This window comes from Neophocaena asiaeorientalis, unplaced genomic scaffold (assembly GCF_003031525.2).
Source record: "Neophocaena asiaeorientalis asiaeorientalis breed wild unplaced genomic scaffold, Neophocaena_asiaeorientalis_V1.1 scaffold253, whole genome shotgun sequence".
NCBI lineage: Eukaryota > Metazoa > Chordata > Mammalia > Artiodactyla > Phocoenidae > Neophocaena > Neophocaena asiaeorientalis.
In genome coordinates this window covers 2,511,209-2,528,724 of record NW_020174553.1, presented here as the reverse complement: position 1 = coordinate 2,528,724, position 17,516 = coordinate 2,511,209, and the positions used below count along the sequence as shown (strand labels likewise).

At 36.6% G+C, this 17,516-nt stretch overlaps 1 protein-coding gene across 2 annotated transcripts in view; it reads right to left on the bottom strand.

The window, feature by feature from the left end:
- Positions 1 to 1,030: 1,030 nt before the first annotated feature.
- TTK (TTK protein kinase) overlaps positions 1,031 to 17,516 on the bottom strand; it is a 39,769-nt gene continuing 23,283 nt past the window's right edge. For both annotated transcript variants that reach the window (XM_024757442.1, XM_024757443.1), the window contains exons 13-21: positions 14,709 to 14,801; positions 11,123 to 11,280; positions 10,838 to 10,989; positions 9,347 to 9,471; positions 7,704 to 7,784; positions 4,476 to 4,652; positions 3,885 to 3,969; positions 3,485 to 3,582; positions 1,031 to 1,459 (exon numbers count right to left, since the gene is read on the bottom strand). In XM_024757442.1, coding sequence (XP_024613210.1) covers positions 1,373 to 1,459; positions 3,485 to 3,582; positions 3,885 to 3,969; positions 4,476 to 4,652; positions 7,704 to 7,784; positions 9,347 to 9,471; positions 10,838 to 10,989; positions 11,123 to 11,280; positions 14,709 to 14,801 — 1,056 coding nt within the window. In that variant the 3' untranslated portion in view covers positions 1,031 to 1,372. The remainder of the gene's footprint in view (positions 1,460 to 3,484; positions 3,583 to 3,884; positions 3,970 to 4,475; positions 4,653 to 7,703; positions 7,785 to 9,346; positions 9,472 to 10,837; positions 10,990 to 11,122; positions 11,281 to 14,708; positions 14,802 to 17,516) is intronic.

Sequence of the window (17,516 nt, the reverse complement as noted above, 5' to 3'; positions counted from 1 at the left end):
TTTATTCATAATTGCCAAAAACCGGAAGCAACCAAGATGTCCTTCGGGAGGTGAATGGATAGACTGTGGTCCATCCAGACAATGGAATACCACTAGGCACTAAAAAGAAATGAGCTCTCGAGCCATGAAAAGACATGGGGGGGCATGCTACTAAGTGCACATTGCTAAGTGAAAGAAGCTAATCTGAAAGGCTACGTACTGCATAATTCCAGCTGTATGACATTCTAGAAAGGGCAAAACTATGGAAACAGCAAAAAGATCAGTGGTTCTCGGGGGTTGGGGGTAGGGGAGGGATGAATAGGTGGAGCACAGTGAATTTTTCAGGCAGTGAAGATATTCTTACAGTAGTATAATGATGGGTACATGTTATCATACATTTGTCCACACCCCTAGAACACGCGCCGCCAAGCGTGAACTAGGTATGTGTATACTATAGGCTTCGGGTGATTATCACAGTGCGTCAACGTAGGTCCCTTCCGTGTAACTAAAGTACCACTCTGGTGGTATGGGGGAGGCTGTGCATGTGTGGGGCAGGGCTCAAATGGGAAATCTCTGCACCTTCCCCTCAATTTTGCTGAGACTCTAACACTGTTTTAAAAGCTAAAGAAAAAATTGGGGAAAAGAATACTACATGGTAATATCCTTAAGTAATCTGTTCGATTCAGACTCAGAAATTCTGGGACCACATTTGTAATTACTCATTACCAAGCAAGTCGTACAATTGAGGTCATGCCCTATACAGCCTACATCTTAGAATCCAGCATGATACTCTGAACACCCAAAACAATAGATATTATGAAGAATTAAACGGAGAATTAAGAGAGCCAAGTGAAGCCCTAAAATGCTGGAGTATTATCAGTGCCATAAAACAACTGGAAATCTATTTTAGAATTTGAACACTTTGGAATTTTTTTCCCCCAAAGTTAATTTACTAAGGTCTACTCTCATGTTTCCCCTTAATCCATTTTTATTAAGAATTCTGTTGCCTCACCAACAATATGTTTGCTTGAAGAAAACAGTTCTACAACTTTGACATTTTAGTGTCATTTTATACTATACAAAGCCTATTTACATAGTTCTTCAGAAAATATTTCCACTTTTCACCCAGTATTCCAAGTGTGAAAATGATACCAAATAGATTAGATTTACAGGGAAGCACAAAAGAGAAAACAATTCTACAATTTAATACATACAGTGTCACTAGTGGTTTTTTACAGTTGTCTTTTGAGGATAATCCACTGAATTTTTCTGCCAATGACATTTCAGAGTGAAGTTGTCTTCAGGAGTAGATTTCCACACAGAATCAAGAGTATGACAGTCCAATGTATTTTACAGGTGATACCTGACAGTTCATGAGTTTATGAGCTGCAAATCATTTTTTTCCCCATTTTTTTTCCAAAGTCTTGGATGATGGACAGGAATCATGACTCTCACCACCACTATAGTGCTCATATAAAGTCTGAAATTAAAAACACACATCCGATGTAAAGCTTTTAAAATTCAATGTATTACCATATCAGATTAACAAAGGTTTAACTCCACATCTTCTAATATGTAACAAATTTCTCCCTTGTTCTTATAATTAGGAAATTATTTTATACACTATTGGAGATAATGAAAAATTTTTAAACAGCTGGCTTGGCCTAAGAATCAGCAATCATGCGATGCAGATCAATCTTTCTGTAAGAAAAATGTAACATAGCTATTTATAAGCATATATATGCATCCTCAAGGCCTTCTGAATCTCCCTTACTTTTTCTTTTTCTTCTCTGTTTCAACAAACCTCTTTTTAAATTGTTTATTTTTATCGAAGTATAGTTGATGTACAATATTGCATAGCAAAACTCTTTTTTTAAAAATTGAAGTACAGCTGATTTATAATATTGTGTTACTGTCTGGTGTAGAGCAAAGTGATTCAGATTATATCTATATCTATATCTGTATCTGTATCTGTATCTATCTATCCCTCTCTCTATATATTGTTTTTCATGTGCTTTTTCATTATAGGTTATTACAAGATACCTTACTTTTTCTTAAATAAAGCCAGTCTTAGATAAATTCCTATACTGTAAAATACACTCATCAGGAAATATACTTTCAGCTGATATTTAAACTAAAGAATGGAAGACATTAAAAAAAAAATACAACTGCTATACAAATAAGTATAATTAGCTATATTAAAATCTACATATTTAGTAAAGGACTTAAGGCTAAGCCAACATCTAATTTATGAAGATGAAAGATATCTTTGCCATCAAGGAACACATAACCTTAGTGATAAAGGTAACCCACCTCAGTTTTATTTATAAAAGGCTTTAAACAATACACTGGTAGAAATTTAAAACATAGAGATACGAAACATAGAGAAAAATTACAAAACAAATTTTGTCCAATTTCAATTCCTAAAGCCATTGATTTAGCTATCAGAACTTGAGAAAATTTAAGAAAAAATTTACCTTATATCATATGGATACAAATATAATGGTGAATATATAGTAAATTCCTCCAAAACTGTATCCAAGTTCTTAACATCTTAGATTGGTGTTATCCCTATCCATAGAGCTAACAGTGATTTTAATTTAAGCTCCCATAATTTTACAATAATGTTATAACTGAAATATATAACTAGTAACTGAAGTCAATAAGCATACCTAGTGTTCTGGAAATGACTAGGTGTTTGATGTCAGTGAGATCCAAAAAATTATGATATAGATATAAAGAGGCATTGGAAGACTAAAAGAGTTGAGACATTTGCTTTGAGAAATGTACTGACTGCTATATACAGCCTCACAGAAGTCATTACATGTGACAAGTACTGTGATTTCTCTACGATGGTTTAAAAATAAAGTTGGCTAGAAAAAAATGAATTCAAAAGCTGTGTTAAAAATGGTGTCGATTTAAGATTCCTTATTGAATTTATTCCAGTTGAGACGCAACAGCAGTCTTCTCAGTGCACCCTATATGACAATCCAAAAGCTGTGTTAAAAATGGTGTCGATTTAAGATTCCTTATTGAATTTATTGCAGTTGAGACGCAACAGCAGTCTTCTCAGTGCACCCTATATGACAATCCAAAAGCTGTGTTAAAAATGGTGTCGATTTAAGATTCCTTATTGAATTTATTCCAGTTGAGACCCAACAGCAGTCTTCTCAGTGCACCCTATATGACAATCCAAAAGCTGTGTTAAAAATGGTGTCGATTTAAGATTCCTTATTGAATTTATTGCAGTTGAGACGCAACAGCAGTCTTCTCAGTGCACCCTATATGACAATCCATTTTCAATTGTGCTGTCTGCACCATAAGAATATAAATCAAATAAATCTGTATTTGTCAAAAAGTACACGTTAAGTATATAAATACAGAACCACACTTCATAGCTGATCTGATGATTGGGCCAACTTTCCTTTGCATTACCTGTTTAAGTGTCTAACTCACTAAATTATACAAAACGATTAAAATTAGTGTAGACAAAGAATAGACATACTTTAGCAGTTTTCAAAATGGAGTTAGGAGAATTCAGGCCAACAAGTTGGCCCAGAACATATTTCATTTCTTCAGTGGTTCCCTTAGCCATCTGGTTCCCTGTAAAATAATATATATAATCAATAGCACACTGGTATCAAATAAGAAAAATATAAGTTCATATATAAATATGTATTCTGTTTAAAAGCACAATAACTGGCATTCTTGTAACTTATCACTGATCATAGCCCCTTACCTAGGATAGGTAAAAATGAATGCCAGCAGGTAGAGAAAGGTGATCTCATTTATTTTAGTATTTAGCATTAAGGAATATCCTTAAGGAAGGAGGCAGGCAGGAGGAGAGCAGCCAGAAGGCTGTTTATATTAGCAATCTGGTAATAAACTTATTTTTAAAGAAGTACCTGGATGAGTTTGAATCTGAACATATGGATGTGCCAGGAGCTCAGGAATGGAGATCCTCTGTTTAGGGTCCCTTATTAAACAACACTACAAAAATAAAGATAAATTTTTTAAAAGACGAAGCAAGTTTTCTTATGCAATACTGATACAGTATTTTCCCAGACTGCATCATATTACAGAAGTTGCTTTCTAGAGAGCCTACTTAGAAATGACAAAATTATTTTACACGTCATTTTTGCAAAATCTCCAAGTATTCATAAGTTTTAAAAACCTTCAAAGTGAACTTAACACATCTTTAAAAACTAACTCAGTAAGCAATTCCTCTCAATAGACCTCTCAGTTATATCTAAGCCAGTTACATAATTCCAATCATTTCAACTATTTCTTTTTCTTTCTTTTTTCTTTTCTGGGTGTGCCATGCGGCTTGTGGGATCTTAGTTCCCTGACCAGGGATTGAACCCGGGCCATGGCAGTGAAAGTGCTGAGTCCTAACCACTGGACTGCCAGAGAACTTCCTCAGCTATTTCTTTAAGTAAACAATTAAGTACTACATGAAATATAGTTCTTCTATATGTATATACTATTAATGTTACCTTTAACACATCTTGAAGATCTTTCTCTGGAATATCAGGAAATTCAATTTCATGATTAGGGTCAATTATGGCATGTAACTTAGAAATCTGATTAATGATATGCTGAAACGGTGTTTTCCCGTAAGTCATGTAGTACAAAATGCAACCTAAGGACCAAACATCACTTCTGGGGCTTATCTAAGTTTAAAAAAAAAAAAAAAAGAAGAAGAAGAAGTTATTGTTATTTTAACATAAAATTAAAATATTATACACACACACCCTAATATTTAAAAGCATAACTAAACCTCAATAAATGTCCAAGCATTAGACTATGTTCATGACAAAACATCCTCTTCTCATTTTGATTACACTTGGTTATTTTATCAAAAGAAATGAACTTCCGTTTAAATCTTTCAACAAACTCATAATCAAAATATTTCAACCGAAACAAAATATTACATTCTTGTCAGCCCGTGCAAACACAAAACTAAAAACCCTAAGTGCACATTTTAAATTTACATGTTTTCCCCAAAATTACTGAATTAAAATAAGTTTTTATATAAATTCATAATATATAAATACGTATAGATTTTAAAAAGGTTATTTAAGTTGAGCTATCCTACACTTAAGAACACAAACTATAGAGCCAGACTGGGCTGGGCTGGGCTTGAATGCTGGTCTTATCACTAGCTAGTAATTCTACATGTCTCTGTTTCCTCATCTCTAAAACAGAAATAACAAAAGTACGTTGTCATGGGCCTTAAATGATGTAACCATGAGATATGGGTAGGCATAGAGAATAGTTTCTGATATAGTAAGTACTCAATAAGTATTACTTATTATTAAATATTCTTTGTATTAAATAATCTCATTAGAAATAATGTGATACTATAACATAATTATGCTTTTGACTTTTAAAAGAACATGATTAAGACCAAACGCAGAAGTGAGCATAATAAATGAGAATGGCTAAATTCCTCTTTTAAAAGATACTCAATATGCATTAAAACAAAATGTAACCACATGCTCTACACAAAGGATTAATCTAAACCTAATGACACAGAAAGGTACAAGGAAAAAAGAAATGGACATCTATAACCAAATGCAAGAAAGAAAGAAAAAAAAGGAAACGAAAGCAGAGACAGCAACATTAATATTAGAAAAAGAGAACATGGCAACATGCTCCTAACAGAAGAGAGAAAGCCATTTTACAGTGATAAAAGGTACAATCAACCAAGAAGAGATGACAGTTATGAACTTCTATGCACTGAAACTACATTTAATAGAACTACATAAAGCAAATATTGTATTAAATTCTTTGAAGGAGGGCAGATTTAAACATGCCATTCAGAACATGACAGATAGAATAGATCCCGTTATCTGAACACAAAGAAAACTGAAAATTAATAAAAAATAACCTCCTCTTCCTCCAATTTAACCACTTGGAAATATAAGTCCATTTCTAGATACTAAATCATGAATTAGAAAAAATTTCAGATTCTGGAAAAATGGCTGTGGCCGTGTAGTTTTCAAACTCTCCAAAGCCCCAGATAAGACAGACAGAGCAACCTGGTAGCGAAACCGTAAACATATGGAAAATATTTAAAATAAAAGCGGAACGTGAATGGAGACAAACTACCCACAGCCACAGGTCGTGCGTGGTAGAGGCATTTGAAGCAGAGAGGAGAGAGGAGTAATGAATGGGCCCAGCAGACCTCAGAACAGGAGCCCCAGATGGCCAAGCCTGTTCACCGGAAAGCAATTCGAGAACAGAGTGAGACTGGGAGGGGCTTTGAACTCTTCCATAACAAGGATTACCTCCCATGTTGGGATAAAAATTTATCTTCTATTCAGAATCACTAGTTGAGATTGACCAATACTACCTATTTAAGAACTGAGTTGATAACTGAAAAGAATCTGAACACTACATGTAGTTCAAAGTAAATTTTATTTTAAAGTAACAAAGAATGAAACAATTTTAAAACTGAAATTAGAAATTTTGGAAATTAATGAAAATAAACACTACCATAAAAGCTAGAAGTAGCAGCTAAAGTAAAACTCAAAGTAAAATTCAGTTTTAATGTTTTAATTATAAGGAAGAATACTAAAATTAAATTAGCAATTATTTAAATGCAGAAGCTGGGAGGAGAAACCTAAAGGGAATATAAATAACAAAGATAAAAGCAGAAATTAATTAGAAGACAAATGAAAATAGAATTAATAAATGAAATGAAGACCTGGTTCTTTAAAATTAACAAAACCCTGGCAAGTCTAATCAAGAAAAAGAGAAAGACAAATCTAAGTATTAAAAGAAAAGGAGAAGCTAAAGAGGTATAAAAAGAATTTTTATAAGACTATTTGGCATAATTTTATGCCAGCTATTTGAAAAGATATTTAGAAGCCACAATTTCCTAGGAAGGAAAATATAATTTAGTAAATGAAAGCACATTTATTAAGCAATTGTTTCAAGCTGGACAATGTACTAAGTGCTCTATATTCTTTCTCATTTAATCCTCGATTACTTTTAAAATAGGTACTGTGTGCAAGCCTAACTTGCAGATGAAGAAACTAGGCAAGTTAAGTCACAAAGACAGTTGATAAAGAGGCAGATCTATGACTTGAACGCAGGTACTGCACAGCGGTGTGTGCTTGCATCCATTTGAAGACACTGGTATAGAGAAAGAAGGATTAGCTTGGGAGCCAGAGGCACCATGGCAGGCAGAATGGACCCAGCAAGGGGCACCAACGAGGCTAACACAAAAGCTCACAGAGGTGGTGAAATAAGAAAAGTGGGAAGGTACCTGGGAATATTACCTACTAGAGTTGCTCTTGGAAACAGAAAATTAACAAATGAAGAAATGGTAAATAAAATTTAAGAATCAGAAAGGAAACAAAGGTTATCAGTTCACTGTTATTTAATTTAAGGTGCCCGTATCAGAGCTAATTTAGTCTTATTTTTTTTCTTTATTTTTAAAACTCAAAAAACATCCTGTGTGCATTTCTTATAGGAGCACATTGTGAGGCATCACCATATTAAAAGCACAATATTAAAAGAACAATATCAAATCAATAAAGAAAAGTGAAACTGAATCCCATGACAGTTTGCTTAATAAAGCAAGGTCTCTGTAATGGCCTAAAAAGTTTTAGAACTTAAAGAAATAACTTTTCAGTTATCCGTTAATTTCATTCAGAGACTAGCCCATTCCCTATTTGCGCCAGAGAAATGGTATGTAAATAACCTTACAGTACCTTCGATTTGGATTTCCCATTTTCTCTTGAGGAAGACATATCTTTGATTGCTTCTGGTGGCATATAATTAACCGTACCAACCTACTTGCCAAATCACAGAAAACACAGAAATCAATGAAAATACTTCATTCTGCTTTAGATTTTTTAAAACACGAATGCCAGATTTTTGGCAACTTGGATAGTTACAGGTTTCAGTTAATATATTTGAGAAACTCTAATAACTGAGAAAAATATTAAGACATAAATTTCTTCACAATTCCAGCAAAATAAATTAGATTCATAATAAAAATAATTGACTCCTTACAGAATGCTGAGCTATTTCTTATGGTGGGCAGCAACCATAAATCTTTCCAGGATAAAATTATATTAATGCCCATAAACTTTGAAGGAATTGATCAGTTGCTCATTTCTGTGCTGGAATAGACCCAGAACACTTTTTTTTTTTTTTTTTAATTTATTTTTTTTGCGCTAAGTGGGCCTCTCACTGTTGTGGCCTCTCCCGTTGCGGAGCACAGGCTCCGGACGCCCAGGCTCAGCGGCCATGGCTCACGGGCCCAGCCGCTCCGCGGCATGTGGGATCTTCCCGGACCGGGGCACAAACCCGTGTCCCCTGCATCGGCAGGCGGACTCTCAACCACTGCGCCACCAGAGAAGCCCCAGAACACATTTTTAAATAAACCAAACAACCAACCAAAAATCTAGCTTTGTCTCCCTGGGCCCATGTCCAAATAGAGATGAGATGGGTGTCTGCATTATGCAAGATTTTCCACAGCAGGAGTATGCCAACCTTACACTGCATTCATTTTATTCTAAAATGATTCTGCTTTCAAACACAGAATACCTATACTTTAGAGCCTCACCATAGACGATATCGTCAAGCTGATTTACAACTAAATGTTCAGCCATATTTTTGATATAGAAAGAAGCGATTGTCAAATAGAATTGTTTGAAGGGCATGCTGCCCATCTACTCCTAAAAGAATCCAGTTTTACTGCTAGGATTAAGGAAGATCCACGTCAGCAATCTGTATACATGAAACACGCCGTCTTGGCCCCAAGCAGGATTATTTTTAGTCATTCTTTGGTTGTCATCACCTCAGTTTTTATGGGGACAAATTTATTAAGATTGCTATTGCATATCCTATTATAAAAACGCAGTGAGTATATTTATTATGGTGTCTCCAATATGAAGGCCCAATTAAGAATTTTCTTCCAAATGTAAGTGATAGGGAAAGCTTTACTTCTCTGGAAGAGTGAAATCATTCTACCTCATGGACAATGAAAAACATGAAACTGCAATTCTCTCTTTGGTTGCTACCAGGAAACTGAGACAAAGTTTCAGGTGAACTTTAGATAATGACCGAGATGATTTCCAAGGCAGGTGTCACTGCTTCTCTACCTCAGCTATAGGAAAATCATTCCAAATTGCCGGATATATTTCTACCGGATCTTGACTTTCTATACTAAAATTGTCTTAATCATGTGATTAATTTGTTCTTTATAGTTATAATATCTGTTCTTGTAAAAAGGCTTCAAATCCTTTGAAAAATGAAGTAGGGAAAAATAAAATCCTCGTTAGCAAAATAATACCTCAAAGGTGAAAAGGAATTGAACTCTACTGTGTGGTAACCAGCCATTCATTACCTGAGAGTCTTTAACAATACTTGTTGTATCTGGTTGCATTTGGTTTGCAATTCCAAAATCAATTAGCTTTAGCATTCCATCAACTATCAGAAAGTTAGCAGGTTTCAGATCACTGTGAACAATACCTTCAAAATAAAAATCCATGATAATATTAGACCATGTTAAACATCCTAAGTACAAAAAAATTTCACAATCTGCTGAGTTGATTCCTTTAATTAGTCAATCAAATTAAATATTCACTTTTAATGTATACTACAAACGTACAGCACTTGCTACGTGCCAGGCACTATTTGAAGTTTGTCACTTGTATTGAATCATTGAACCCTCATACCAATGCTGAGGTTAAGTACTATTATTATCCCCACTTTTAGCTGAGGAAACTAAGGCAGAGTTTAAGCAATCTGTTCAAGGTCACACAGCCTAAGTAACAGTGTCATGAGTTGAACCCAGGCAGTCTGGCTTCAGAGTTTATGCTCTTAACAACCACTGTGATTCACTGCCCACGAGAGAGCACGGTAAATTACACAGCCAGGTGGTAGGACCCTAATGCTCCTCACATATCCATCCCTACAGCCTGATCTTCAACACTGGTGAATTATCTTTTAACTTATAGCACGGGAGACACAAGGAGACGATTTACAATTACCTACATTATCAGTTATTTAAAATAAGGAAAAGGTAAAGGCAAAGAAGCCATAAAAAGAACCAAGGCCAAGTAAGGTGAAAGCCAACCCAGAATGTAGGGCTAACAGTTAAAAACAAAAAGTAAAACCAACTCTCATACAAGGTACACAGTACAAAACAACTAGGAGAATAAGTGAAAAAAAATCTCAGATTTTTAGGATACCTGAACCCCAGTCTCATATCTGCTATAATCCAAGTATTTGGAGACCCAGGATTATGGACTATGTTAATACTGACAAAGATACATTTCCTATTATGCATGCTTTATGGATGTGGGGATTTGAGTTCATGCACTATATCCTCTCATTAACAGCATTTTTTTTTAATTAATTAATTTATTTTTGGCTGTGTTGGGTCTTCGTTGCTGCGCGCGGGCTTTCTCTAGTTGCCGCGAGCGGGGGCTACTCTTTGTTGCGGTGCGCGGGCTTCTCATTGCGGTGGCTTCTCTTGTTGCGGAGCACGGGCCCTAGAGCGCACGGGTTTTAGTAGTTGCGGTGTGTGGACTCAGTAGTTGTGGCGCACGGGTTCAGTTGTTCCGCAGCATGTGGGATCTTCCCGGACCAGGGCTGGAACCCGTGTCCCCTGCATTGGCAGGCGATTCTCAACCACTGCGCCCCAAGGGAAGTCCCTGTTAACAACATTTTAAAGAAATGGTTTTGTCCCTTCATCTTTATTAAACTTCCAAATATTTAGTTTATCTAGCCTAAAGGCGCCAATAACCAATACCTTAAAATTATAGGTGTATTTCTCTAAGATAGCACCACTAATGAATAGTTTAATTTTACACACGAAGAGATTTTAAAATACCATGTTGATGAATCGTGTGAACTGCCTCCAACATATTTTTCCAGTAACTCTTGCGTTCCCATGGATTGATGGATTTTTTCTTTTTAAGCCAAGTATTAAGATCAATATTTCCACATTCCATTACCATGTAGATGTACTGATCTGTGATTTCACTGCCATTAAAAACAAACAAAAACAACAAAACAATAAATGGTTAGGTTATACTACTAAGATTTACGAAGTATTTATCTTAAGAATTAGAGCCAAAAAAAGTCTTCTTTTTAAGTGAAAAAAAAAAAATCTTACTAATCATAAAGTCGGATGATTTTATCACTGTGTTGTTGTAGTTTATTCAGATAAGCAATTTCATTCCGGTAACTATCAATTGTTTGGCTATCTGCTTCTTCTAAGTTCACATACTTTATAGCATGTATCTGTTTCTTTCCATTCAACACCTGAAATACCTATAGAGTAGAACAAATGAAAAAGGTTAGAATACACTATTTACATACTGCCACAATATTTCTACATTAACAGATAAAATCTTAGATTAAGGATTATTGATGTGAATAATTTAAAATGTCTGGGCTTATTTTGAGTATAGAAGGAAAAAAAGCATGTTAGGAGAGTAAAAGTACATTCTCAACTACCTATGACAATGGGCATAGGTAGTTGCCCTATCTAAGTATAAGAAAGGTAATTTAAATTTCATATACATTCATAACACTCTGTTAGATGTTGCAACCAGAAAAAGACATTAAAAACTGCTAAGGAAGACTAAGGGCTGTAATAAAGATAATTCATTGCACAGATGGTGTTTATTCCATTGTGCCTGGAGTTGACAATTTCATTCATGTGGTCGAGAATATTTTAAAATAGGTACTAATTGTAAGCTATCAGTATACTCGGCTGTAAAAAGTAGATCAGGTCCAATTTTCAAAATCAAGTTGACAGGAACAAGATGCTCCTGTCAGCATATTGAGGTCCAGGTCAAATTGCTCTGGCTATAATGACAGTCAACTTCTAAGCAGTATTGATGAGGTAGATCGTACATTTCGAAAACACTTCTAATGTGTCTAACTTTCAGCAAACGTGCAACAGGGATGGGGCTTCTAAAATGCAAGAATTCAGATACAAAATGCTAGTGTAAGCAAGAAAAATTGCATTCATTTATCTCCTTGCACCCACCGAAGTAAAACATCATTTATTTAAAAGCCATTAACCATGACTGTCCAGCAGATACTGGCAAGAAGTGAGAAAAGAGCCAAAGCGTAGATGAGGTTCATGCATTTCAAGTGCACTGTTAAGCAGAGTCTGTCAGGTACAGCTGAGTTACCTGCATTTTAAATACAAAACTCTAACAAAGTATTACTAGTTTTACTTGCACAGAAAGCAAATTAGAGGAGGAGGGGCATAAAACAGTGATAGGGCAAGAAGCGGCAGAAAGTAGCAAGGAAGAAAAGTAATTTTAAAACAGCAGAAAGCCATTTTGTGTGAGGTAAACAGCCTTATAGTGTCAGAGTTAGAATCTGTCAGTTTCATGGAAAGTTAATGAAAGAACTAGAAAGGTTAGTGCTTTGAACATTCCCACTAGCCCCATGAATTTTCTAAATGCTCTTAATAGGGTATAAGTTGGTCACTGTCTAAACTCTAGCATAGACAGCATGAACGATGTTAGTTTCATAAAGCATGTTACCCTCTTTTCCCTGAGGCGGGATGATTTTGTCAACAACGCCGTCATAATAATTAAATAATAATTCAATCGCACTAAGAAAATATGGGTCAGTTATAGCTTTATCACTTGGCCCTTGACTTAAGTAAGCTTACATTTTCATTATCCTCCAAGGAAAAAAATGTTTAAAACACTGTTAAGATTATTGTACATCTTCTGAAAACAGCTACTAAATAAATAAATATGTTGGTAAAAATCAATTCCATCGTCCTTTTATTCCCATGCCTAAAATGTAAGGCAAGGAAGAGAACAAAGGAAATGTACACAGAAATTAATATTATTGAACAACTGCTAAACACGGTAATGCATACACCTTATTTATAGTAAGTTAACAAGACATCTTAAGCAAGTCTAGTTATTGTCAGCTGGCTTAAAAAATTATAATAAAACTTAAAATGAACCAAACAGGCTGTGTTTCATGTATCATCCTTAACAACTTAAGAGTAGCAAAACAGCTGAGGAGGGCTTTTCATTCAACAAACACGTCAGTGTTTGCTATTTTTCCAGCCACTGTTCTAGATAACGGAGCAAACATTGGTGAGCAAATCAGACAAACATCCCTACGCTGATGGAACTCACATTCAAGTGCAAGGGGACACAAACAACAAAACCAAATAAGTCAATTACAGAGCATATTAGCAGATGAGCTACAGAGAAAAATAAAGCTGGAGAGGGGAACGGAGCTTGCTGGCAACTGGAAGGTAGGAGTTAGGGTTGTAGAGCATGGTCAAGGAAGCACTGATTGAGAAGACACTACAGCAAAGATGTGAGGGTATCGAGGAAAATCGACTCTTATGCTAAAATAGGCCAGGAGAGCAAGGACTGAGTCAGCGAGACTAGTTAGAGGGCGACTGTAACAGTTCAGGTGAAAAGATGAAGCTACTTTGGCCGAAGGGGTAATAGTGGAGGTGGTGAGGAACAGTCAGATTGTGGACAGACTTTGAGGTAGAACCAGTAAGACTGATGATTGGCTGGGTGAATGTCGAGAGAAAGTGCAGTCAGTGACGACCCCAGGCTGCTTGGTCCAGCAACTGGAAGGATGAAGCTGCCGTTTACTGAAATGGGAAAGACTATGAAGCAGCAGTTAGGCTTGGGACATATTAAGTTTTAAGTATCTATAGACACCCAAGAAGAGATGCTGAGCAGTCAAATTGGATACGTAAGCCTGGAATTCAAAGGAGAAGTCTGAGCTGGAAATGCAGATTTGGGAATTGTCAGCATGTACATGGTACATGAAACCACGAGACTGGATGAAAACACCAAGGGAGTGAGTGAGTTTAGAGAGAGAAGAAAAGAGGCCAAGAACTGAGCTCAGGGGCTCTGCACCATTCAGATCAGGGATATGAGGAGGACAGAGAAGGAACGGTCGCTGGCCAGGAGGAACACTGAAAGAGGCCGAGTGGGAAAAAAAGCTTCAGTGAGGAAAGAAAAACCAACTGTGCCAATTGCTAGGTAACCCACACTCAAGGCTAACAATTAGTTTTGGCAAAAACATGGAGGTCATTAGTGATTTTGATAACAATTGTTTGGTGAATAATGAAGGTAAAAGTAAAAATCTGATTTAAGTGGATTTAAGTGAACAAAATGAGAAGAATTGAAGATAGGAAGTTTAGACAACTCTTTTGAGATCCCTTCCAGCCAGAGAATTAGAACCACATACATTTAGAACTCAGATAAATTTAGGAAATGATCTACTCCAAATCTAGAAATTCATGTGTTGCTACATTCTGTTTCTGAAAAGAAAAACTCAGAACAAAACAAAACCCATTAATCAAATACCTTGCTGAATCATCCTAGGCATAGCAGTTATTCACATCACAGTCTGACTCACTTTTAGAAAGACTCTGGTGATAATACGAAGCTGTCATTTGCCACCCCCAAGTCAACGTTAATGTTATTTAGAGAAGAAATATGGAATCATAGGACATTGGAGGGAAGAGCAGGGAACTGAAATTAAGACGTGGGTCTAAAGAAATATGCCATTTGTTGAGGGGAGGGGATGGGGGGAAGGGATGGGGAGAAGGGGATGAGAAGGAGTTTTTGGCTCAAGGGAAATACAGGCCCCTAGAAGTTAAGAAAAAAGGCCTCAAAAGGTAAAAAGACAAAGAGAGGGAAGTTTAAAATATTTTTACCCGTTCCTTAAATATTCAGGACACCTACCTTACTTGAACCTCCACTTCCTAGCTGCTTCAGGATGGAATACATTTTTCCGTTAACTGAAATGCATTCATTTGCTGAAGACGATGCTGAAATCTAAACCATTAAAATAGATAAGGATTCAAATGTTCAGAGAACATGCCTGAGAAACTAGCTTGCATTTAGTACAGTGAAATGCTTCCAATTCTGAAACTATCTGAACTCTTAATTAGATGTCACAATAGTTCAATATCTTAAAGAAGCAATTTACATACTTTAGTCAAAAAAATAAACTTATTAAATTAATATATAGGCAAAGTTCCAAAGTCTCCCCTTCCAACTTGCCTTTACTTCTTAACATAATACATAAATAGAAAATCTAAGGGGGAAAAAAACCCTCTTAATGTCCAACACACAAACTCACAAGCTATCGCTTTTCATCTTTCTTACCTGTTTTTTTTTCTTACACAAACCTTTTTACTTACATACTTACGTATATAAACACACAGCTTTATCTATATATTTTTTTCTCCTGGGGCATTACATTATAAAGGGAGCAGCATGCTGAGGTGCTAAGAGTTCCAGAGTCAATCAGACAAATGCAGGTTTTAGTGATGCCCCCTTTAGGCTGGGTGATATTCAACAAGCTGCTTATTTTGAACTTGAGCATCTTCCTCAGCAAACTCTCAACCGATGTACTATATACAACACGCCTCCCCTCTCTTCCCTGATGCTAGACCATCTGTGGACCTATAAACGCTCTGAACAGATGGAGTGTGTGAGGACTTACTCTGAGCTGACAAGGAAGCTGGAGACACAGAGTGCCTGATTAGCCGATTAACCAAGTTGAAACAAGGTCTGAATAAACCTCAATTCAACTAAGTCCTGCTTTACAGCCCAAATGGTAGAATCTTTCTCACGTGCCCTCCTTCTACATAACATAAAAGATAAGCCTTCTCAGAATTCAAAAACAGTCATGTATGTACCCCAATGTTCACTGCAGCACTATTCACAAGAGCCAGGACATGGAAGCACCCTAAGTGCTCATCGACAGATGAATGGATAAAGAAGATGGGGCACATATATACAATGGAATATTACTCAGCCATAAAAGGAAATGAAATTGAGTTATTTGTAGTGAGGTGGATGGACCTAGAGTCTGTCATACAGAGTGAAGAAAGTCAGAAAGACAAAGACAAATACCGTATGCTAACACATATATATGGAATCTAAAAAAAAAATGGTTCTGATGAACCATTTTAGGACAGGAATAAAGACGCAGACATAGAGAATGGACCTGAGGACACGGGGAGGGGGAAGGGTAAGCTGGGACGAAGTGAGAGAGTGGCATGGACACATATACACTACCAAACGTAAAATAGATAGCTAGTGGGAAGCAGCCACAGAGCACAGGGAGATCAGCTCGGTGCTTTGTGACCACCTAGAGGGGTGGGGTAGGGAGGGTGGGAGGGAGGCTCAAGAGGGAGGGGATATGGGGATGTATGTATACATATAGCTGATTCACTGTGTTATACAGCAGAAACTAACACAACATTGTAAAGCAATTATACTCCAATAAAGGTGTTAAGAAAATAATAAAAGATACGGTCTCTAATTTCTTTAATCTAGGGCTGAACAACACTGCTGAGTCATGAAGTATGTTTTCTGTAAGAAAGTGTCAGGCTTTGAAACATGTACCCATTATTTGTCATTGAGTTGTAACTTCATCACAAGTCTTCACTGCTCCCTCCCCTCTCTTGCTTTTGGAGCTTCCTCTCCTACTTAAACTGAAAATTTCTGAGAGGAAAGGAAGCCCTTCAATAGCCTTTCCCCCTAGTTGCTGAAGGTTATTAGATAAAGTAATTCTGACCTATTTCGGATTCAATGCCGATGTGACATTCAGTTTCCTACACCGGACATCCCGCAAGGCGCTTAATCTAAGGTCACTTCACTTCCCTTCTCCAACCTGTGCCACGGCTTCCTATCTATCCCTCTTGGGGCAAAACTTAAAGGGCCCAGCAGATCCCTCAGGGTCACCCCTGCCCCTTGGGGAGCTCTAGCCACACTCTGGCCTCCTTTAGTTTCCTCCCGACACTGGCCTCTTCTAGAAGGCTCCTCGACCCTTCACTCGGTCATGTCTGCTTGGCTTTCAGAGTTCAGCTCAAAACAGGCTGAACTACTACTGCATGACTAGTAGCTCAACGAATGCTTTTTGAATGAACGTGTGGGCAAACCCGGTCAACCTGCTCTGTCTCCTTTATAGTTATTATACTGCTGAGTCAATCCTCAAAGCACTATTACCTCTTTCCACAGTTAGTATACTCTACTGTTGGCTAAATTTTTTATTCCATTACTTTGAAAATTATGGTAAAATTTACATAGCACAAAATGTAACATCTTAACCATTTTTAAGTATACTCTTCAGTGGGGTTGAGTACGTTCACAGTTGTGCAGCCATTACCACCACCTGCCTCCAGGACTTCTCATCACCTCATACTGAAAAAGCCCTGCACCCCTCAAACAGTAACTCCCCATTCCTCTCTCCCTCTAGCCCCTGGTACCCATTGTTCTACTTTCTGTCGTCTAGTTTTTTAATCTCTTGATTTGTTTAGTTAATCACTTGTGGTTTATTTGGGGTTGTTTTTTTTTTGCTGTTTTATTTAAACAATTGCTGCTAAATTTTATTATTTACTAAGCACCAGGCTCTGTTGTAAGAACTACGTATATATTAACTAATTTAATCTTCACAATCATCCCATGGGGTAGATAGGTTTATTACCCCCATTTTAAAGATGATGAAATGAGCACAAGAGTTTATTTAACTTGTAAAAG